Source organism: Hoplias malabaricus, chromosome 5 (assembly GCF_029633855.1).
Source record: "Hoplias malabaricus isolate fHopMal1 chromosome 5, fHopMal1.hap1, whole genome shotgun sequence".
Taxonomy (NCBI): Eukaryota; Metazoa; Chordata; class Actinopteri; order Characiformes; family Erythrinidae; genus Hoplias; species Hoplias malabaricus.
The window spans coordinates 30909291-30934200 of record NC_089804.1 but is presented as its reverse complement, the minus strand read 5'-3'; the positions used below and the strand labels follow the sequence as shown (position 1 = coordinate 30934200).

General features: G+C 37.8%; 1 protein-coding gene across 6 annotated transcripts; it reads left to right on the top strand.

The window, feature by feature from the left end:
• The first annotated feature begins 251 nt into the window (after positions 1-251).
• mon1bb (MON1 secretory trafficking family member Bb) lies at positions 252-19688 on the top strand. 6 transcript variants are annotated; one of them, XM_066670823.1, is made up of 8 exons: positions 4090-4355; positions 4435-4636; positions 4735-4837; positions 5173-5772; positions 6177-6969; positions 13341-13488; positions 14703-14881; positions 14977-19688. In XM_066670823.1, the coding sequence occupies exons 3-8, from the start codon at positions 4756-4758 to the stop codon at positions 15023-15025; spliced, it is 1851 nt and encodes a 616-aa protein (XP_066526920.1). In that variant the 5' UTR covers positions 4090-4355; positions 4435-4636; positions 4735-4755; the 3' UTR covers positions 15026-19688. The 6 variants fall into 6 exon arrangements, with proteins under 6 accessions (XP_066526921.1, XP_066526922.1, XP_066526925.1 ...); XM_066670824.1 differs by lacking the exons at positions 4090-4355; positions 4435-4636 and adding an exon at positions 252-391; XM_066670825.1 differs by lacking the exons at positions 4090-4355; positions 4435-4636 and adding an exon at positions 1233-1426.
• Positions 19689-24910: the final 5222 nt, after the last annotated feature.

Below are 24910 nucleotides of genomic sequence, written 5' to 3'. Positions count from 1 at the left end.
GGGGAAATGTAACTAGTAAAAGACATCTAAGCTTTGAAACATGTTTACTGACTTGATTATTGTTTGTGGAGCTTGTGGATGCCATATAGAACCGTTTGATTCTCTCTCGCGGTGGCTGACGCTCTGCTGCGTGTTTGTCCCTCCTGCTTGGGTGCACATCACCATAACTCTGCCCTGATTGGTCTACAGACTTGGATGAAATGTCATTGGAAAGCTGAGAGCCTAAGCTATGCGGCAGTAGGTGTGACGTGGGTCCATGGTGGATCGTATTTTAATTGTTTTTTGAAAATGTGTACTATTTTTAGAGCAGTACTCTTGACACAAACATGAGGATTACTCACGAACAGTTTGAGACTCAGATTTAGTCTCATTTTGAAGAGGACTATCTAAGGTAGGCGCTGCTTTGCTAACTTTGTGTGTGAGCCGCTTGTGGGCTCTTCAGGCTTCGAGAAGCAGCGGTTTTGTCATTGATGAGGAAGAGACCTGAAGCTTGGAATATCTTATTTTTTTGGCTTTAACTCCTTGGTCCTACATAGCGTATATCCGTGTGATCCTGAGAGTCTGCCTGTTCGATTGGTATATGATATGTACACACTGACTCACACTGCCATGAAAAATCTGAAAATCTGTACTGTCACTAATATTTTTTCATAATAATTTCCAATAACATAGCAAAAATACTTATTTATCGAGTGGGATTATATATATATAATTAATTATTAAATCAATGAAAACCAGTGACGCTAAGCTTTAATTTGGTACATTAACTGTTTACTTTGGACCTGTAGTACTTGAGGTATACTGACTGATATAACAATTGGGAGATTTTTTTTTATATAGGCGCCGCCGACCAATGAGCGAAATATGAGGCTAAATAACGCTGGGTTTCTAGGTTACAACTGTCAACTCAGTCGTTTATGATAGAAGATTATTGAATGTATGTTACAAGGAGCAGCCAGTAACAAATAGTGGGAGCTGAAGAAGAGAAAATAATTCATACCGTTTTCTCTGATGAGACGGCATGCAGCTACAGGTTTGAGGCTTGTACTCATGCTCAACGATGTCTGCCTGTAAGATGAGAAAATAGACGCAAGGGGCGCTCTAACAGCCAGAATGATGGAGCTGCCCAAAGCATTGCCTGTGTGCATTGTGTAAATATCGGCCTCTTGCGCTAATATATTGGCCGATGCCGATTATATAAAAAATGCCAAATCGGCCAGTTGATATATCGGTCGATCACTAGTCAGGACTCCCATATGACAGGTATGACTTAGGTGTTGGAGTTTTAAATCCCTCAGCATCAATGCTGGACTGAGAATAGTCCACAACCAAACACATCCAGCAGACATTATCCTGTGTCCACTGATGACGGACTCGAGTACAAGCAACTCCACGTATCTGCTGCTTGGGGGTCCTGAACATTAGGGTGAGAAATCAGGATGAAACTCCAGAGTGACTTCTGTGCTCTATGCTGTGTCATCTGCTACTCCTACATCTCACACTATATCTCTACAAAGATACCAGAACACCAAGGAGCACCTTCTAAACGCTACACAAACTTCCACAAAAATCCCCGTCTATCTCGGGAAAGCTCATATGCTTGCACATTGATCATCTACCAGCGAATACTAGCTTGGACACCGGGAATTGCCACTTGCGGCTATATTTTTATTTGAAATTTTATGTCACAGATATATTGTTTGGTAGTACTTTACTGTAATCCTGGTATGTACCATTGACATCACCCAACAAGAACATGTGATGGTAGAGCCTTGATGTCATTTGTCATGACACATTATTTCTAGTTATATCATGTTGTCATGTCCACTGTAACTATCACAGTGATGCTAGAGTGTTGTCACGACAGTTTGTTACATGCTAATTGTCTGCACTAATATGTCTGTTATATTACTCTTGTAACCTGTGATTAAAACTTTTACAGCATGTAACATCTGCCATGGCATGTTTCTAGATTTATCTAGCTATATTTAATTTATGTAGCAAGATACATGTAAAGTATTGTTTATGTGTATAATTTAAAATGATCTAAAATTTCATACTGAGAGCTAACCAGACAAAAATTAATTTAATTATGAAGGTAAGTCTCTTAAATTAACATGATAATATAATAAGCTTCCCATTTGAGGAAAAAATTGTTTGCAAAAATACGCAAGAATGTATTATAAGAAATGTATATTTATATATTTTGTATATTATTTATACATTATAAATGATAGCAGAAATGTTGCGGTTGCTGGTAGGAAGAGAGCAGTGGCAGATGTTGGTCTTTCAAGGAGGGGAAGCTCAATTTCGGCCCACATCATAAAATGTGTCGGTTTATTTATACGTAAATTCTACCCTCCGTTCCTTTTCAAGAAAATGATCTGTGACCCTGTCATACCAACAAGGTGTCTTTTCCAGGGACTTGACTAGTGTCCTCTTAATGGCCAGCAGAGCTAGGCTGCTTAAATGGCCTTGGCCCATGTGAAGTGTGTCCACCTGTGAGTGCTTAGTGACGGTGGAGGGGCTCAGCAGCACCCGCTGGACAGAAACTGCGATAGAAGTCAGAAAGAGTGATAGATGTCAGTCTCCAAACACAAGCATCTCCAAAAAAAAAAAACACCAGAAATAGAAGCTCGATTTGTCACTAGTCGTTTTTAACAAAGAAAATGCCGCTAAGAGGATTAAGAAAGTCTGGTTCAACTCGGGAACAGAATGAAAATGTAATGCTCCCATGAATCGTTAAACCAAAGTATCACTGATTCGCTCATTTCGCTGTCCATCAAAAAGGAATTCTGCCTCAGACAGATCATCCAATCATCATGCAGAAGCTGAGCATCCGGGCCAGCCGAGGCCAGCACACTGCCCCATAGACCCCCAGAGACACAGAGCATCCGATGGGCGGGACAAAGCCCAGCATTTATCCAATGACTCGTCTCGTTTCGCTGCACTTCTCTGCTTCGCTATTGAACTCTGTGGACACTACTGTTTAAAGCACCGTGAAGCTTTACCAGTGATAAGAAGCTGATTCTGAACAAAAGTTGAGCGCTTTCTAGTGCATATTTATTCACTGACATGTACACACAACAGAATATATTTGATCACTTATTGTTTGACATTTTATGGGAAGCTGAGCTTCCCTTGCATATTAGAGCAATTGCCTCTGGAGGAGAGTGAGCTGAGCCCTATATATATATATATATATATATATGGCGATTGCTCTAAGACTGCAAGGGAAGCTCAGCTTCCCCTAAAATGTAAAAAATAAGTGATCAGATATATATTATTGTGTGTACATGTCATTGAATAAATATGCACTACAACGCGCTCAACTTTTGTTCAGAATCAGCTTCTTATCACTGGTAAAGACGCGGCTGTCATCTCAATCATTCCCCCAGTTTCACAGTGCTTTAAACGGTGTGGACGCTGAGCGTCCACTGAGTTCAATAGCGAAGCAGCGAAGCGAAACGAGACGAGTCATTTGATAAATGCTGGGCTTTGTCCCGCCCGTCTATGGGGCAGTGGGCTGGCCTCGGTTGGCCCGGACGCTCAGCTTCTGCATGATGATTGGATGATCTGTCTGAGGCAGAATCCCTTTTTGATTGACAGCGAAATGAGCGAATCAGCGATCCTTTGGTGTAAAGATCCGTGGGAGCACAGGCGGACACACTTCACATGGGCCAAGGCCGTTTAAGCAGCCTAGCTCTGCTGGCCATTGAGAGGACACTAGTCAAGTCCCTGGATAAGTCGCATTGTTGGTACGACAGGGTCAAAGAGCATTTTCTTAAAAAGGAACAGAGGGTAGAATTTACGTATAAATAAACCGACACATTTTATGATGTAGGCCGAAATTGAGCTTCCCCTCCTTGAAAGACCAGCATACGCCACTGATTATATATATATATATATATATATATATATATATATATACCTCATGTACCATTAGGGGGCAGTGTCACCAAAGCACAGGGCTTCGAATCGTGATCTTAAAACTGCAGCCTCCGGTACTGCAGCAATATATTTTTTTTCCGGTACTGCAGCCAGACCCTACTCGTCACCGCCGCCGAGCTAAAAAAAAAGTGGTGTACGCATGCGTGCCATTCTGCGCACGCGCAGTCCAAATCGGGTAGGGAACCCAAATCGAGGAGCAATACTGCAATGTTGGGTTACAGAGCTGATTTCAGTTTGGGCTAATACCGCGCTGATGTGTTCTGCTTTGGATCTGATTGTTCTCGACGGATGACTTGTTTACAACACGCAGTTAAGTCTCTGTGTGGATAATTAAGTTGTTTTCGGTGCTGTATCCGGAAAGCTAGGCGGTTTTAGCTAAAGCTCAGGATAAAGTGAAGAAGCAGGTAACGTTTAGCCTTAACATTAACAGCGTCATGGATTTTCTAAACATCGAGCTTCTCTTTAAACAGCCTATCTACATAGTTTCAGAACAATTGGTTGTCCCGAGAGGTGTTCTGGTCTGAAGAAAAGTCCAATGGACGCTCTTGAACAAGTGTAAACCACCGTCTTTAACCACTTCATCCGGCTGCGTTTATAACACGATAACTCGGGGTAAATATATCTATGCACCCTAATGCGGATTTGACTAAATCTAAGTTAACGAACTGACTGGCTACATCGCTAGGTAAATATGCCTTGCCATGATTAACGTTTTATCGTTTAGATATGTTGCCTTATTTATTTAGTGATCATCTCGTTCTGATATTTCCGTTCTTGACCTAGGAATTGACCTGTTATGTGGGCATGGAGACAAGTATGGATAAAGAGGACCAGGAGAGAGGGAAGATGACTGAAAATGTAGATACAATAATTTCTACAGATACTGGTAAAATATATTTTATTGTTACGTTTTGTTGCAGTAATATAAACAATTCTTATTTATAACAGCGAGATTAAATGGGTTATCTTTGTCTTCAATATTTTACAATGGTGGGGTTTTCATTTAGACTTTAATATTTTATTTTTGCCAGCCCCTCAGATTTTGACCTATCACTAAATTGCTAAATAGCTATGCAAATAGATTTTTCATTTATACTGTTAGTACGTTGTTGTTCTTGGTGTGGTTGTTGTCATTGTCATTATTATTAATGGCTGAACTGTGTTAATAGTGTTTATTATAGAATGATGCTCTCTTAGTGTCATTTTGTTGTATTTTTCCAGATGTGCGCATTTTAAATGAAGCCATACCAACAGAAAATCATGCAGACCATATTGTAGAGGACATTTGTCAAAGTGAGGGTGAGGACAGGACATTGCTGTGTCTGGATGGACACACAGAGGGGCATTTGGTTGACACTACCTCAGAGGACATCACACAGCAAGGACTTGCTTTGGATGCCCAGAAGCGAGAGGATCTCGATTTGGACAAATCCTTGAGTACTAGCATGTCAGAAACAGATTCTGGTAAAGTGTCTGAAGAATCTGCTCTAGGTGACAATGGCCCTGATGACTCAGGAGAGTTTGTTGTGGCCATGTTAGCTCGGGGGAAGCTGGAGGAACAGGGTATGGGTTTAAAGGGCGCATCCTCCCCCCTCTCTGAAGCTGGCACCACTTTGGGGGCGTCATCTCATTGTGATGAGGACGTAACCACGGATAGCTGGCGGCAGCACCGTAAGCACGTTTTTGTGCTTAGTGAAGCAGGGAAACCAATCTACTCTCGCTATGGCAGTGAGGAGGCTCTGTCCTCTACTATGGGTGTCATGATGGCTCTGGTATCTTTTGTCCAAAGCGGAAATAATGTAATTCGATCTGTTTACTCAGGTAGGGGCATGGTGAACTACTTAGTTTTTGCTCATGCAGTTTACGAATCAGAAGTACATTTTTTTTCCCACTGATTTCTATCCTTTTTTCATGTTTGATCAATTGACTGCCACAATAATTTAAAGCTTAATGTGTCAGCCTATACATCTGTTTTGTTCTATGATTGATATCTTCAATTAGGTCGACTAATTATTGCATCCCATGTTGAAAGATGCAAATGCATGTGTGTATCAGAATCAGTTTTGGGGTTTAAATAAGAAAAGCAATTTATAAAATACTTGGAAAGAACAAGAGTATACACAATATACAAAAATAAAATACACAGAAGTCAGTATTTTAGAAGTGTGTGTATATATAGCAGGTTTACCTGTGATTTCTCCTAATACATTTTTTTATGGCTGTAGATGAGCACACAGTGGTGTTTATGCAGCAGGGCCCACTGGTGCTGGTGTCTGTCTCCAGCAGCCATCAGTCTGAGCAACAGCTGCGGGATGAGCTGCTTTACGTCTACAACCAGATCGTCAGCATGCTAACACAAGCAAGCATCACACGCATCTTTGAGCACAAGAAGAATTACGATTTGCGCCGCCTGCTAGCTGGCTCGGAGAAGATTCTAGATGGCTTGCTGAACCTGGTGGACTCAGACCCAAGTTTTTTGCTCTCAGCAGTGCACTGCCTGCCCATTTCTTCTTCTTTCAGGGACTCACTCAGCCAGATTTTGCAGAAAGCTATTACTCCAAACCTGGTCTTCTCCATCCTCATTGCTAAAAAACAGTTATTAACCATCGTCCAGGAAAAAATGGTCATCGAAGATGCCCGACTTGACCCTGCTGACCTCCACCTCTTGCTCAACCTTATTGGAGCCTCTTCAGCCTTCCAGGCTGGAGAAATATGGACCCCAATCTGTCTCCCTAGCTTCAACCCGGACTGTTACTTTTATGCTTATATTTCGTATCTGGACCCACCCGACTGCACTGTCTGCTTGTTGTTGTTGTCCACGGATAAAGAGGCATTTTACGCTGTGGCTGATTGTAAAAGAAAGATAGAAGAGGCAATGCTGGCCCAAAATGCTTTGAGCTACATAGCCAAAGCCCAGTCATACAGCGTCAGCCAGGTGGGAGTGTCTGATCTAAGGCATTTTATGTACAAACCCTTTGACGTCCCAGACAACCACCGCCAGCTAACACAGTTCACCAGGTAAACCCAAAAGCTGTTTTAACAATGGTAGTTTTTTTTTAGAAATCAAGGAATTGTATGTAATGACATTAAACCACATGAATTCCATACATCAGAATCCAAACTTAACAGATAATACTGGTAGTAACTAGAGATTTTACAAGATACTTCTGTACTAAGTCGATACCAAAATTCTGAAAACAAGTTCTTGTTTCCTGTGGTACTGGAGGTACTGATGTCCTCACAGATGTCCCAGACCACACAAGTTCACCATAATAAGCCAAAAAAGCTAAAACAAAACCACCAGTGTGAGGAATGCCATTGGCAGGAGAAGCAACAGATCCGTTAAGACTGGTTGAAAATAAGAAGTTACATATGAAAATATTTAGTGTTTGAGTCAGACTACCAAACAAAAATGCTGTATCACAAAGCCTGAAGAGCCCAGAAGTGACTTTCACACAAATCATTCCAGTGCTTACCTTAGGCTTTTTCCTTCAAAATGAGACCAAATTTGAGTCTTTGAGTATCATGTTTGTGTAATGAGTACTGGCAAAAGGTTTACAAAATTAAAACAAATATATAAAAAATACCAATGACATGACAATCAAGTCTGTAGACCAATCAGGGGCCAAATTAGGGCAATCCACAACTTAGGAGGCAGGACAAACAGACCCATACTTAAGTAGAGGGCCTAACAGAGCTACGCAGCATGAGAGATTGCTCAGTTGGTTTTATTTGGCAGCCTCAAGATCAACAAATAATGATCAAGGCAATAAATAACACTAAATGGGGGAAAAAAAACACATTTTTAGATAAATTGCATTTGAAAAATACTTTTTAAATAAAAGCCTTTATGTTGACGTGCATTTGTTGGTTTGCTTTGTTGTGGTATCGAAATTGGTTTAGAGAATTGTGGCATTTTAATGGTATTGGTACAGACTTGTACATTTCTGGTATTCTGACATCCCTAGTGTACCAGTATGAGCATAATTACTAGTAGGTGATCAGCAGGAGCTCATAGTCTGGGCCCAATGAGTAACCTTAGTGGTTAGCAGCAGCTGGTTTCTGATTGGATCATAAAGGATCACAGCAACCTCAGTTTGTGAAGTATTCAGGATACTTGAATTTTGAATGGTAGATAATAGCAGTAATGTTGTGGTTTCTGGTAGGAAGAGAGTGACCTGGGCCCTATGTGACGTTGTAATGAACTAACATAGGATGTTTTATATGTGCATTAGGGCTGTGTATTGGCAAGAACCTGGCGATACAAATCATGATACAGGGTTTACGATTAGATATATTGCGATACTGTAAGCAAGGCTATATACTGAGGTTTGTTTTTGGCTTGTTTTAGGAAAACTGTTTTTTATACCATGACAAACGACCATATACATGTAATCTAGCTGAAAATTTACTTTGTAAACAGTCAGAACAGTGGGAGTGCCATTAGTCTTAATAACAGACCAACATCATGCTACATTTTATCAACAGTTTTAGACAGTTTAACAGAAATAACCAGTTGCTTATATCAGATCTATAAAAAAAAAAGTGATTTCAGGATTATTTATGTAAACAAATTAAGAACACAAACACTGTAAAGAGTCCTGCTTTAAAGGTGGTTCACATTCTAGTATGCATGCTAGTTTTTAATTTCTTCTCCAAAAAGAAAGAAGTTTCTCCAATATCAAAACTAATTTGGCATAATCTGAACAAATAAATGCTTATATCAATGAATAATGAAAGAGATAGCAGGATTCCTAACAAAATGTTGAAGAAATGTGAAAACTGTAAGATATAAAAATTATATAAAATACAATGAACATTCTCATATATTTCTATAACGACTAATACATAAACTATAATTTCACATTTTATTCCACTATATATGTCAGAGCTTATTTATTAATGTCAGGGTTTTTTTGTGGAGGAAGACAAGCTGATCAACTTGCTCAGATTTCAGAACACTTCTGTGTGCGGTTATGGTGTCTCCTGCAGTGGAGAAAACTCACTGTGCTGAAACACCTGTGCCAGTAATGCACAGGAAACACTTTGCTACTATAGATAACTGAGGGTACACATTTTCGTGTTCTTTTAACCAACTGAGGGTATTTTCTGGGAGTGGCAAATGGGTTTCTTCTCTAAGCCTCTTAATCCCAGCTGCAGCAGCATCATGTGTAGATTTTGGTGTAGCATTGTCTTTGGCAGAGGCAAATGTAGCTCCAAGTCTGCAAATGCACATGATCTCTTGGTCTCTTTATGGGTGTCTGGGATGCAGGGGCCAGACCAGGGCCATTGTCAGCTTAGTAATAAACCTCCTTTGACTGATCAGTCTCCTTCACCAGACTGTCAACATCAAAGCATCAAATCAGTCTAGTTTTAATTATACAGCAAATAAAAACAGTAGTCCTGTTTAATTATTAATTATTTACTTACATTCTGTTGCTTCTTTATGACAGCCACCACAGTTATTTTAGAGTAGGTATCATTTGGTCTCTGCTTTAGAGAGAAAGGGTAGATCGAGGCTCAAGGGCTGATGTCATGCAGTGTCCCCCTCTCATTGGCATTTCTCTTTCCCAAATCTTGTCTTTGTCCTTCACTGTCGGTGTCATCCAAGCTTTCTTCTCTTGACACCAAGCTTGGCATGAAGTGAGGCAATGATAGACAGAGTGGGCCTCAATTTTGCCTCACAGAAAGCTCTAAAATCGCCAGAAGTAGAGCGAATACTCAGCAGGATCAGATGTGTGTGCAAAACATCATATGTGGGTCGTAACTGCAAGTTAAGAACGGGATCTTTTGCTTCAAGTCTCCATTAAGTAACGGCTTCCTTCAGTAATTCTGCGATGTTCACTCCTGTGTGCCTGACATGCATCGCTCTTGTCTGGGGAACATAGGAGTCTAGCTTCCATTTCTCCGTTATACGGTGCACTGTTACAAATGATTCAGTCACCCCCGATGTCCAAGCGTCGCATGTCAGTGCAACCCTCTCAGTTGAGCTGAGAGTCTCTGCCACCTTCGTCTTTACCAACTTGTACAACCTGAGCACAGCGATGTCAGTGATGTGTTGTCGGGATGGTATGGGGTAACGAAGCTCCATTATATTCACCATATTACGGAAGCCTTCGTTCTCTACAATGCTGAGAAAGTGTTTTGCAAATAAAATATATTATTGACTAATTTATTTCGGTTGCATGAGTTGAGGTTGGTGGTAACTTTGGAGTGTGAACTTGTCCCAGAGTGAGTTGAGAGGGGTCCACTCATTTAATGTTAGCCATTTGTTCTGCTAACTGCACATCAGAATGGTATCTTGCTAAGTGTTGTATCAGATTTGTGGTGTTCCCAGAGTATTTGATATTGCCAATGTCGCATTTTGAAAATGACATGGCTCTTGTTGATCATCGTTGTGCCTTATTTATTGTGGAATCCAAAATGAGCCCCATGCTAATGATAATACAGTGCGGTATTTAGTGTAGTGGAGACTCCGAATGGCTTGAGATGGATCACAGCACTACTACTTCGCGGCCAGGTGGTTAAACACAACACAAAATGAACCACTGTCTGCTATCAAGGGGTTGGGTGTTTAAACACACCCTAATTAATTAATTAAAAATCAATTCAGAGTGTTTTAAGAATTGATACAGTATCGCAAAGCATAATATCATGATATTCAAGTGTATAGATATTTTATTAAACCCCTACTGTGTATATTATAAATGCTACAATAAATAAATTATTAGAGGGAGAAAAATGACTTTGGGGGGTTGAATATACTATGCAAATAATTTATTTATATATATATTATTAGTAGAGGATTTTCTGTTTTTATATTAATGTTTTTATAAATGAGGTGCATATATGTAAAAAGTATTTTTAAAGGAAGTGGCATTTAAATTAATATTTGTACTTATTTATATTTGTTTTTCTTTGGACCACATTTGACACATTACAAATAGCTGCTACTTTGTTTATACATTTTATTTGTTATAAGATTATATTTTTTTCCCCCCATGCTTTAAAGTTTTTGCTGTAATTTGCCAACCCATTAAAAGTTCTAATTCTGCCTTGCTGGGTAGGCTTCAGACCCACCAAAAACACTAACTGGATAAAGCAGTCACATATTAATTAATTAATTAATGAAATAATTACACAATTAATTACATAATTATATACATTTTATATATAGCATTCTGATATATAATTAATGAGTTCAAATCCTGCATTAAAATCCCTCTCTCCAGGCTGTGCTGTGGCGCAAAGCCCGGCTTCGCTCGCTACCTGCGCTCACTAACTAGCTCATTAAGGGCACAGAGTATACACAATTTAACCAGTTTGAGTGGAGGTGCTCTAATTTCAGGCACAAATCTGACAAAATGAACTGTGGCATCACCTCATCTTGTAAATATGTTATTTTAGCACGTTAGGCTGTTTTATATGTTTTGGGCTACATTTTTACAGACTTTTATGTTGATGAGTCTGAATACGGGTGGAGTGGGGAGAGCACTGTTTTAACTGCTGGAGCCTGAATGTGGTGGAGCATTGTCTTTATCAATAATCACATTTATCCAAAAATATACGAATCTCAAAATTTGAAACCGAATACATATCCAATGAACAAATATCTGAATACCCGAATATTTGGACCCAGCCCTGTTGTTCAGAAACTCAGCTCTCAGAACCTGCTGTAAAATTGTATTCGCTAACTCACGAATACACGGTGCCACTAAGGGCACAGCGTGTACACAAATAAACCAGAGTTTCTTGGAGGTTTTAATTTGAGGTGTAAAGCTGAAAAAAAAAGAATTTTGTCATGCTTCGTTGTAAGTAGGTTGTTGTAGCGTGTTTGGCTGTTTTAGGCTTCTTTCAAGACTTATGTTGACAAGGCTGAATACATGTGGGGTGGAGGGTTGCAGTTATCCAAAAAAAAAAAGAAGAATATCTGAATCTCAAAATTATACCTACCCAACGAACGAATATCTGAATATTTGGGGCCAGCCCTACTAGCATCACAGTATAAAATATGTAACGGGAATGTTTACCAATGTGTTGTGTAATCTCTTCTTGATAACTTCTTAAGAACAGAGGAGAGGTTTTTCAAGTAAAACGTTTTACTTTATTTCTCATTTTATGTCTTTAGCTGGTCAGTGGCCTGGGTTTCATTGAAGTGTTTTTCATTTCATAAATGCGGCAGATTTTTTCAATGGATGAAAGATTTGGACTAGTTTATCACCCCGATTCTTTTACTAAGGATGTGAATTGGCCTTTGCTTACAGAACTAAACAAGGTCTGTATGGCAGCATGTTTTTCCAAGACTTTCAAGCCTGTGTAATGCACCTCACATATCACAGATGATGGCTTTTGTTCTGTGTGCTTATTAAATATCATATGGTCCCTTTCATGGAGGATGAAGCATCCATGATTTCCAATAAGAATTTAAAATTTTGATTTGTGTCACATTGTAATGATTTTCAAAATGAAGATGAAGGTTACCAGGAACAATGCTTGATTAAAAATTTAGACTGATGTGGGTGATATTTATTGGGCTACACATACAGATGTAGTGTGTGAGTTAGGACTGTGAGGTATGTAAACATATTAAACTTGTATTCAGTTACAAATAGTGCAAAGTTAACATTTCAAATGAAGAAAAATTAATTTATTATTATTTTTAAATTAATATATGTTTGTTGTGGTAAAGCTTCCAAAATATAACAATATTAATAACAATTGACAAGAGATCAGTGACATGACTGGGTATAAAAAGAGCATCTAAGAAAGGGAAAGCCTTTTTGAAGGGGTTAATCATTCTAGAAAGTATGAAGGCCTGCCGCCATCTCTGGGCCCCAGCTTATTTAAGATTGGAGCAAAGTGGAAAAGTGTCCTGTAGTCTGATAAATCCAGATTTGACAACGTGATCTTTTCAGGGAAGGCCTTACTTATTTTAGCAAGTTTGTGACAATCCGCATTCTACATGGATTACAACAGCACTGACTTGTAGTAACAGAGAAGGGCTTTATAAACATTGGGGGAATACTGCTGTAGTTTTCAAGGTGTTATTGTAAATAGACGTCATTTCCGAACTGTCACAACTTTTTTTGTTGTTGGTATCAAATCCAATATTGGAATATATTTTTCAAAAAACAATAATATTTCTCATTTGCAACAATTTATATTAATATTAATTAATATTGTCAGCAATTTATAGTTTTAATTATAGAGTTTATATGATTAGCATGTAACTGAATTCTCTTTTTATTTACTTTATGCACATACTTGTGCATAAATTGTGTCCTAGCTTTTCTGGAAATGGGTTTTGTATATAAATATTTTAATTTATTAGAACAATTTCAGACTTGTCAGAAGTGCCCACAGTTGATTCATTTTTGTGTATGTTTCAGCCCGGATATGGAGGCACCTTACAGCAGTGGTGATGAGAAGCTGAGGCTGCTGGACCTTTACAGAGATTTACACAGCCGAATTCATAACTCCTCACGCCCACTTAAGCTCATCTACCATGTCGCTGAGAGAGAGACTCTACTGGCCTGGGTGAGGCAATGCACACTGATGTCATGGTGGGCTGCAAAGAATTATTTTTAAATACGTTAAAATGTGCAGAGCAGTGGGCTAGGACCAGGCTTGGTAGGTTTGTCTTGGGGTAAGTCTAGACTGCACTTTCCTTAGGCATTAAAGTTGAAAATGTATTACTTACAATTTCATAAAGATTAAAGGGAACAATAATATTAAAATGATAATGTGCAATTATTTGTCATTGTACAATGTACAATGAAATGTGCCTTCCACATTTAACCCATCTGTGGCAGTGAAAAAACACACAGGGCACAGAACAGCCATCCCTGGGGCCCGGGGAGCATTTGGGGGCTCAGTGTCTTGCTCAAGGGCACGTCAGCCATGGATGTCGGTCCTGGGGATCGAACCGGCGACCTTCAGTACCAAACTGGTCCTCTAACAATTTGGGCAAGGCTGCCTCCAATTTCTAAGATTGTGAAGAACTACAGTTCTCTCTGGTTTGTTTACATTAAGAACGGTGTGTTTGAGGAAGAAAAACGACTGTTCTTTGTACGTGGATGAAGTTGAACTTATCTGTAAGTTTATATTAACTGTTTGAATGACCACAGAAAATTATGCAACTCTCTACGTTTACTTTTATGCAACTAGCAGCCTCCTAAGTAAATAATCTGAAACAGTAGAATAACACTGTATACAAACTCCTTTTTATGATTTTCCACTTTTGGAGGGTTCTTTGCTATTTTTTGCCATAAGAAGAGAAACAGGAAGCCTAACATATCTCACTGAGCCCCTTTTTTAAATTGATTTGTAAACACATTAGACTGGTTTCTGGTGCATCTGAATTTTTTTTTTTTTTTTTTTTTTATTAAAATATTAGATGCTCCCTTTTAAATCTGATCTATGGTGCAAATCTGCAGAAGTTCCTGATTACAAAAAATTTGTTATACATTTTTTAAATGGCACTTTACATACATACATATAAATAAATAAATAAATAAATTGTTAGTTTCATGGACCCCATGTTCTATGTTTGATGGATGCCAAAATGTTTCTAAAAGACTGACTAGTATATACACTTAATTACTTACAAACTCTTTCTATTGCTTTATACACAAATAAACCCCTTTTATAATCTTATATAATTATGTATGATTTTATTTTTGAGTACTTTTAATTAATTACTAATGTTTTGTTGTGTGACTGAGTAATATGTTTAATCTCTTGATTTTTAGGTTACAAGCAAGTTTGAGTTGTACACATGCTTCAGCCCACTTGTGACAAAAGCCTGTGCAATTAATGCCATCACAAAGCTGCTGCGGTGGGTGAAGAAGGAGGAGGATAGACTCTTCATCCGTTACCCTCCCAAATACTCCACCACACCAAACCCCAAAAGCTCCAGAGGTAAGAACAGGTGGATAACATCTTCCTGCCTGTCCTATAAAAAGTAGCAAGGGTATGTCTGATCTCAAGAACACCTACTGACCACCAACATTGTCTGTGTTTCAGATACACATGGACCAGCCTGAAACTCATGAAATTGACCAATAAACTATGACCGAATCAGCAGCAGCAACACTGGATGACTTTCCATTCTTCAGTTCCTTATGCTGGACTATCTCAAGTTATCAGTTTATAGACTGACTACTGCAGCATTTTTGACCTAATCTCTGCATTTGTGGCAAATAGTCAAAAACCACTGATAATAATTATAACCTTCCAGCAATGGAACAAAGCCATAAAAAACTGTAGTTTATTACTTTAGGTTTCCTTTAAGTTTCCTGGTATCTGTGGTGATTAGGTGAAACCTATATAAAAAGTGTGCTCACATAACTACATTTATTGATGAATTACAACACATTTTTCCCTCTGGATAACTATTCCCAACTAAAAAGGAAACAACATCTTCATATCTAGTAACACAATTATAAATTAAGATATATATAATAGAAACTATGCCCTGTGAAGGACTGGCGTCCCCTCCAGGGTGTATTCCCGCCTTGCGCCCAATGATTCCAGGTAGGCTCTGGACCCCCCGCGACCCTAAATTGGATAAGCGGTTACAGATAATGGATGGATAATAGAAACTATGTTAAATTCTACACACATTTGTTCTACAAAAACATGCTTTGATTAAAACTTAAGCAACTTCCATCTGCTTCTAATGCTGTAGTACATAGACTTTTTTCCTGTGGTAATTGATGCTAATTTAGCTGGAATACACAATTAGGCTGAATACACATAATCATTTATTTTTTGTTTAGGTAAGATATGTACGATTATTTTTATAGGTTATAGTCAATAAATCAGAAATACTAAAATATTTTAGTAAGCAAGTGATTTAAGTGCTTGAGCTCAGGAAAAACTTTCTGACTGAAGTGTTGGATAAGTGTTTGGTCAGTTTTACAAAATGCAAATATTTGGTTAGGCTGCTTCCCCAGTTTGGACTTATGGAATGCAGACATTAGGCTATACATACTTTTTTTATTTCTAATTTAAATTATGATGTGCCCCTGCAAACTAACTTTGCCCCTCATTTAATTTATGCCTGAACTGTACATTATGGACCTTTTTAGACACTTGATCATCCAACTTTTCTTATGAAAAATTATAGATAAAATCTTTAATGAATTTATATCTATACAAGATTTTGGAAACTGCTGTAAGAATTTGATAGTATTCAGCCTCAAGAGCATTGGTACATAAGCAATTCTAGTTATCTGCATCTCGGTGGTAGAGTTTGTATCCCTCTGTTACATGCTAAGGCTTATATGTGGCAGCTCCAGAGCAATTAATTTTATTGGCAATGCTTTTCTATGGTAGTAGTATAATTGTGCATGCACACCATCTTTTGTCAGCAATGTTTACACCATAAATTATATGGATTCTGGATAGCTCTGCAAATATAGTGTGGTCAAAACCTCCTCTTTATTGTCAGATAAAGTATGTGCCCCCATTTCCAAACCAAAGATAAATATTGTAGCAAAAACTGATGATGTGTAACTGTAGCTGGATCAAACTCTTTACATGCAGAGAGGCATTTATTTAGATCCAAGTTGGGACTGAGTATGATGTACCGCAAACATTTTGTGTTTTGTTTTATACTCCTCCTGTGCGATTGAAAAGGGTCTGACAACTTGCTTATTCCAGTTTAAATTTTAAAATTACTGATTTTATTATATCAAGTGTATTTACATACATTTTTCTGACATAATTGTTTTAGTTTTTTTTTTTCCACTTCATCTTATTATTTCACTTCATCTCTCTCCTATGGGTTTGCTGCCAACCTCATAATTTTGAGCTAGTACAATTTTTTTTTGCTAGTGTAAACTGCTAGCAATTGCTCGCTGTCATTTAAAATCTGGCATGTACAAACAGGTGAAACCTGTTTCTAACATTAATTATGTGAGGCTATAATTACTTATGGCTAAAACAATATTTTTATGTGCTTGATTACCACTGGCTGGTAATGTAACAAAAACAACAACAACTAAAGATAACTGATGTAGAAAAAGTGATGTAAAATATTAGTTTTTTTTTTCCTCTTATGGAACGTGTGTCTGTTCTCAAAACTGTTGAGAAGATTGGTGCTGTAATAAATCTTTAGGATATTCATTTACAGTAACGTGTCAATTGGTAAGGGGAGTTTTTTTGGTTATTTTATTGTAATATAGCAGTTGTGCTGAACAATGAGTAGTATTTTGCTAGACATTTCCAATTAACTTGTGTGAGCAAGGATTTGTGTGCTCACCATGTTGATTGAATTCATTTTAATAATGCTAAATAGCTTTTTTGAATTTTCTTTTCTAACTTAAATGATGGCAGGTATACACTGGGTCCAAGGCTATGCCAATACCTGGCTTGTGTATCTTAAAGTAGCTGCTTAAATATATCTGTAAATTAATCTGCATCTATCTGATATTAATCTGCAAAATATAACCGAATGTTAATTCGGAAGCCCTAAACAAAACAAAACAAAAAAAAAAGCCCTAAAAAGTGCTCTTTCTCAGTACAGAGGTAAAGGTCAAACTTTCCAAATTGAGGGGTATGAGCATTCAACTGCCTACAAAAACGCTTTCCAACTATAACAGTGCCATTGGCTACTGGGGGATATACAGATGCAGAACATGTCATGAAATACAACTGCATTTGTGTTAAAGTTATAGTTGTATTGATAACTGCACAAAATCAATATCATTGCATTGCCTCCAGGCCTTTTTTCCATTTTCCGTCTGAAATTACATACCCAAATCTAGAGGCTATCTGCTTAGGCAGTGAATACACAAGAGGCATTATCATGATTTATTTTTACAGAAAACCCTTCAAATTTGTAAAAGAAACCATTTAGAGGTACTGAAATATATATGAAGTGGTCAAAAGCTTATGAAAACCACAAAAAAAATGTAGGCGCTTGTCTTATTTTAGAAAATAAAATGTTAGTGACTATAAACTTAAGAGTTCATGAGTCCCGTTACTTTTTTCTTTTTAAACTTGATACCTCATACTGATTTGAAGTTATTCAAGCTGGAGCAGACAGTGGACAGATGGCCTCTCTAAGTGTCTCTTTAGGTCCCAAGCTCTCCATAAGGAAAATTATTACTTTTACTGCAAAAATACAGTGTATATATCTTGTCTAGACCTAATGTCAACATTACAGTTTTTTTCTTTACTTTCTATGAGGAAGTAGAAGTGGCCATTTACCCTCACCAAACAGTAAAAACCCTTAGGTATGGTGTGCTTTACTCTGATATACTGAGTTTATTTCTGATGTTTACACTTGTTTCTCACCGAGTACAGTGTTCCTTTAAATGACTGACGTGTTAGAAGGTGAGAGCTGCACTCTGATTGGCTGTAGAGCAAGGCAACCTCCCCCACACCCCTGCTGCATTTAAACGTTACTAGTAAAATACATCTAAGCTTTGAAACATGTTTATTTAACCATTTTATGGAATTTTATTACTCCTAATTCTTACCTGAGGACATGTTTTTCAATAAAACTGTGGGGTTTTCTGGTAACAATTTTTATTTTTATTTTAATCTCAGGGAAACTGAACTCTATTTTATGGACCTTTCTGGACTTTTTAAGGGTTGCAAACTGTTCTTTTAGCCAATAAGGCCTGTTTTTAATATTAACTGTAGTGAATTATGTGGAATTATGTTTTAAATTCCATTTCTTATGAGTTTTCAATATCTGCACTTTTCTGCGAGTCCCCCCTCTCGCTCTCTCACTTTCTACCTTTTCCGCACAGGAAATCCTAGTGTAGATGGCACGACTGTGTTTTCCCGAAGTGCAGATGGTGTGACCGTGATTTCATTTGCGGCCTGTAAAATTCCGGATCAACCACAAATTTCTGTTATTAATGTACAAGGCTCGCTTCTGAATACCTTCAATATATTATTTCCTATTATGACCCTCCCCGATTACTCAGGATTACTAGGATTTTTAATAGTTCCTAGAATTAAGAAGGCCTCAGCTGGGGGAAGAGCTTTTTCTTATAAAGCCCCCCAACCCTGGAATGATCTTCCAGAAAATGCTTGGGACACAATCGCAATCTTCGAATCTAGGTTAAAAACTCATTTGTTTAGTTTTTGGTAGTTAATGCTCCCCCATAGATAAAGGCGGTAGATCCAGGGGTCTATGGACACAGGGAATTATAGTAAACTGAGACGCTGGTGCTGCCGTCCCACCGCTTCATACAATCACTCAGGTTTGTCAAAGGTGGAGCAGAGGGATGCCAGTGTTTCAGGATGCTACTGCGTCTGTGTCCTTCTGGAGTCATTGGCCACACTCTGGAAATGTTCACATGTTCAATGTTTACATACACCCAAACAGATTAAAACTAATTCCATCCGTTTACATTTTTTTGAGTATATGACCAACCACCTGTCTGGCTGGACATTGATGGATGACTGATTGTCTAGCTCCTGCTCCATACCAGCTGCCCACGCTCCAGCCACCACCAATTGCCTTGAGCTCCAAGGCACCTGACACTGAAGTTTTCATGGACTCCTAACTATTATTACCAGTAGATTAACCAGAGGATAGGTCCCCTTTGTGAGCCTTGGTTCCTCTTATGGTTTCTTCCTCAGCTCTGGGAGTTTTTCCTTGCCACTGTCGCCCTTGTCTTGCTCACCTGGGTGTTTTTTACATTCTTTATATTTTTAAAAACATTTCAGAACATTGTCTAACCGGAATTCTGAGAAACTGCTTTGTGACATCAGTTGTAAAAGGCACTATACAAATAAATTGTGTTTGATTGATTTGTTTTCTACCATATTTAACAAACAAAGTCATCTTGTCTGTCCCAATGATGACATGAATACATGAACACATCTCACTGTTACTGACTTTCTGATGAGTAAATTGCACCTGCACAACTTTTTGTTTAACAGTACACAAAAATGGACGAAATCTCAGTATTATTAAAGCCAGAACACCAGAGCAAGGTGTTACTCAAAATAAACGGGGCTGTGAATTTGTTACAGCGCCATTTTATCCGTCGGCCCTAAAGAAATGTATGTCTGTACATAAATATCTAGTTCCCAGCAATGTCCTTTTACTATATCAAGTATAAATTTCTTGGTTGATAAAATGTTAAGGTGCTTGGTTTTAGAAATATTCAAAAACATAAATGATATATTGTTGCTTTCTGGTAAATGAGTTGCTTTACCGTCATCTCAATGGGGCTTCAGTTTTGTACCTTTTATATAAACAGAAAATAACAGGCTTTCCATGATCATACATACATTGTCAGTAACTGACAAGATAAACTATTTTTATAGTTTGTTTTTATTTGTTATTGTTATTATCAAAGAAATACATTGATATGAAGCACCAATGCTTCTCCAGACCTTCCAATGACAAGGGTGTGTATTTTGGGCTTTCCTGTTTCTGAAATGCCTGTCTGGCTTGGCTTGCCTAGATTCTCTTTGCTATTGTTTTCTGCCAAAAACAGAGAGCCAGGTGTTCTTTCAACAACTATGTGCTCAGGAAGGGAACACAAGTACAGTACCTGACAGCTGTCCACACATGCAACCGGGTCAGCACTACTCTATATATGGGATCTCTGTGCTGCCATGTGATGTGCTGTATAATCTCTCCTTCAGGGTCTCACAACTGGACCTGGAGTAGAAGTTCTTGTGCTACCTGAGTCTCAATTGATTACTGCTAGTTCTGCAGCAAAAAGGTGTTGAGCATTGTATAGGCTTGTAGCAACAACTTCAGGTGCAGTTAAGGCTAGAGTTATTGGTTCAGTGTTATAATGAGTTTGGGAGTCTTCCCTTGCAGGGCTGATTCAAAGTTGCTGTCTCAAGGTACATAGGCTTTTACTATTTGTAGTTTACTAAATATAACTAAGTATAATAAACTATATACTAAAGGGATAAGGAGCCGCTCCAAATGTTTACTTTGTTGATCAAGTTTTGCTTGTAGCCATTTTGGGAGTGAGTCTGATCAAGAGGTGCTATGGATTTTAATTCAGAATATTTGTTGTCCATCTTTTTATTTTTGATTTTTAATTAGATTTGTTGCTTTTGGACTTTATTTATTATCTGATAATTGCAATAAATTAATTAATTATAGTTTAGGTTCAATAAAGTTTTAGAAGGCATTTCCCTTCTAACAACGGTGCTGATGCAGTATATTATGTAAAGATTTTACAAGCACATGGACAGCACATGCAGTGATGAGCACTACAACAACTTTGTAGTGTTTGTATTTCGGTGTCAGTTAAGGTGTGGAATGACACACACTGCAACTTAAAACACAGTCAGATGGTGGATTTACTTGTCAAGAAGTGCTTGCATCAGACAGCATGGATAGAGAATGCTCCTTCTCAGTGCAGATTTAAACACTAAAACATCCACAGAGATTATGCAATTTCATGTATCTTCAGTGTTTACTGAGGTTTTGATATATGTAATTGAGATACAAGCCCATATATAATTCAGTAATATGTTACCTTTCAATGCAGCACACACACTTATGCGTGCATATATGCACACACGCTTGGGCAGAGGGAATGTTGTACCAAACAGTACGTTTGGCAGTTTACGGGAAAAAAAAAAAAGCTGGGCCAGATGCCTCTCCCTATACACGTGTGTGTGTGTGTGTGTGTGTGTGTGTGGGTGTGTATCTGCAGTAATGTGTGTGTTTTTTGTGTTTTCTTCTCTGGATGTCAAATGTGCAGCATTTAAGAGCTTGGTCAGCAAATTCTGCCTCAGGGAACAGCTTTAGCTTTAGCTTTCCAGATTCTTCAAACATGAAGAGAGGGCACAGACAGGTTTTACCCATTTTAGGACCTCTCACTTTGAGTTACGAGTATTCCTGTTAATTTGTGGATTTACTGTGAGGGCCTTGAGGAACCAGATTTATTCAGAAACATAGATTTAGGTTTCCATGGGGCTTTGCATACTTTGGCTGAAAAAAAAACCTGTAAGGATGTTTACCTATATTATAATGAAGTGCTGATGGTATGTTTTGGTATGTTTAATTTTTATTTTTTATGGTATGTTTTATTTAGTTTATTTTTAGTCCAATACTCTGCATTATTCAGACACATATATCCAGCTATTGTACACAGTATATACTAACAACTATATAAATGCATATATGCACATTTATTTACATTTATAAATAAAAAAGATGCAGGGGTTCACGACTAGTAGTCGTGAAAGGGGGGAATGATGTAGAATTCACTTATTCATAGATCAGGCATGGGACATTTCCCCAGAGGCAAAAATATACAGACATGTGACTGTAATAAACAAATAATATAGAAAACATGTGACTGTAATAATCAAATAATATAAAGACATGAGAATTATTTTAAACAAATGAGTTTTATGGCAAAAAAATATTAAAATGGTCAAAGGGATACTTGAGTTTAAAACTGTGAAATACGACTTCGTTAGAAGGCAAGGATACTTTTTAATTGGGCTCCTGTGATATACTGCATCCTTGAGGAGATAAGGGTACCAGTTTGTATCCTATGAAATGCAACCTAATAGGAGGGGCGAGATGACCTCACCCCAAAAAAAGTGTTTGTAAACTGTGGTTTTCTATGTGTCTTGGTGAGTGAGTCTGCAGGAGGCTTCTGAGACTGCTCCCCAATGCTTTAAGAAAATAAAGAGCCTGCTGATCTTCCAAGAAGTCGTCTTCATCTTTCAAGTATTTTTAAAAGAACTAGAAACTTTTATTTTAACTTATTCTTTCAAGTTTTATTATAGTTAGATTAGATATAAGATTAACACGTGCAATATGAATTACCTATATTATAATTAAGTTTCTTCCCATGGTCCAAAAACACACGTTGGTAGGTGGATTGGTGACTTAAATGTGTCCCTAGGTGTGAAAGAATGTGTGTGTGTGTGTGTTGCCCCATGAAGGACTGGCGCCCCCTCCAGGCTGTATTCTTGCCTTGCACCCATTGATTCCGGGTAGGTTCCAGACCCACAATGAATGAATTAATTAATGTTTACTTAAATTATAATGATGTGCAAGTAGATATAATAATTTCCAATCACTTTGCTAAATATATTATTAATATACATCTTGTAAAATGTGATTTTTTTTATTTCACTGCTTGGCCAAAAAAAAGTCTACTAATTGTTGAGCTGTCTATAGTTTTGATTAGAGCACACATTCATCATTGCAATATTTTTTATCCGAGATCTTCACCTGAGAGACTATCAACAATTTTAAATCTTCTACAGCACATCTCCACTTTCATCTTAGTTAAGGTCAGGATTCTGTGGTAGTCCATTCATGTGTGGAAATGATTCTTTATGCTCTCAGAGCATAACGCTGATGCTTGTGTGGGTATTATGCATGTTTGCATCCCGTCATGCACTTACTTTTTAAACTGATAAAACTATTGCTCTGGAATAGAATACATCTGAACTCATCACTCCACATGATTTTTTTTACCTTGTTCCAAAGTCAAACCCCTAGCTAAAACATTTTTTTTCTTGATTATTCTCACTAAAAAGTGGTTAGCTTATGGCCACACGTCAGATTAGTCCCAGTGTTGTTCATTCATTTCATGTTGTGCATGCGTAAATGTTCTTACTTTCACTACTGTACATAGCCATACAATCTACTGTAGATTTTTTTTACAATTTGAATTCACTAAGAATTTAGGTAATCTCTGATCACCAATAGCTCAGTGGTTTTCAAACTGTGGAACTGCTGGGAGTGCCTGCTCCAAGCACTGCACTGTTTTCACATATAGCCACTGGTGGTACGGCAGATGATCTCTATAAAGTTACTACTTAATTAAATAATTAATAACTATGAAAATGAAACATGTTCATGTGTAAACTACATAATGTTTCACAGTTGTCATAATTAAGCTTTAATAAAATCCATTTGCTTTAAAAAATAAAAATACAACACCGGCTACGAATGAACAGTAGTTCAGTCTGTAATGGAAGGGCTGAGCAGCTTTCTTTTTTCCAGGGAGGGAAAGCGATCTCCCATTTTTTTGCGAAATCCATGTAAATCCAGGCCAGTTTCAGCTTCTTACTGAATGTATGCACCTACAAACCTGGAGCACCCAGAAGAAACCCACATGGACATGGGGAGAACCAAACTCCGTCATCTTAACTGAAATACATAATGTGGCCAATTTTGCATCATTAGAGTCCTTAAACACTGTTTAACAGCACCTCCTCTTACCAATACAAATGCTGGGAGCTGCTGCGATTTTTTTTCACATATAGCCTAGTAAACCATATATTAAATTGACCTCTCTCCTCGTTTTTATTTCTCTCAAAATGCTTATATCCCCAAAATTGTATATGACCTAATAAAGGTATGATTTCAGTTTAAGCCTAGTTATTTTTAATCTTATTATTTTTAGTAGTTATTTTAGAATAATTTTGTGCATGCAAATTACAAATATTCCAGCAAGACATTCATAGTCACCACGACCCTAAGCGGAAAAGATGATGATGATGATGACATTCATAGTATTCATATGTAGTACTTGGAGATTTTGGTTTGATAATAGGTGCTACTTGCTCTACAAAGTTTGAGAACCACTTGGATAAGCGGTTACAGATAATGAATGAATGAATGAATGTTCTAGATATTTTCCTTTTGGATGGTTCATACTATTCTTCAAGTTTTAAACAGTAATTTCAGTAATGCAAGTTGTTTTCTGTGCTTAAAGCAGGCCAACATTTTCACCCTTCTGAAACCATGTAATTTCTTTTTTACATTACCATGTATACATCTTCTGATATGGTTGCTTAAGAAACGTCAATGTGGTAGCTCTGTGGTACTGGCTCCCCAACTGGGGTGTGCCCCTGCCTTGTACCCAGGTAGGCTCCAGACTGCCACCCTGTATTTTATGAATCGTTTACAGAATATGAATGAATGAATGAATGGTCACTCTGAAGTGTTTGCTTTTCTAAATACAGAATGGTGACTTGGTCAGGC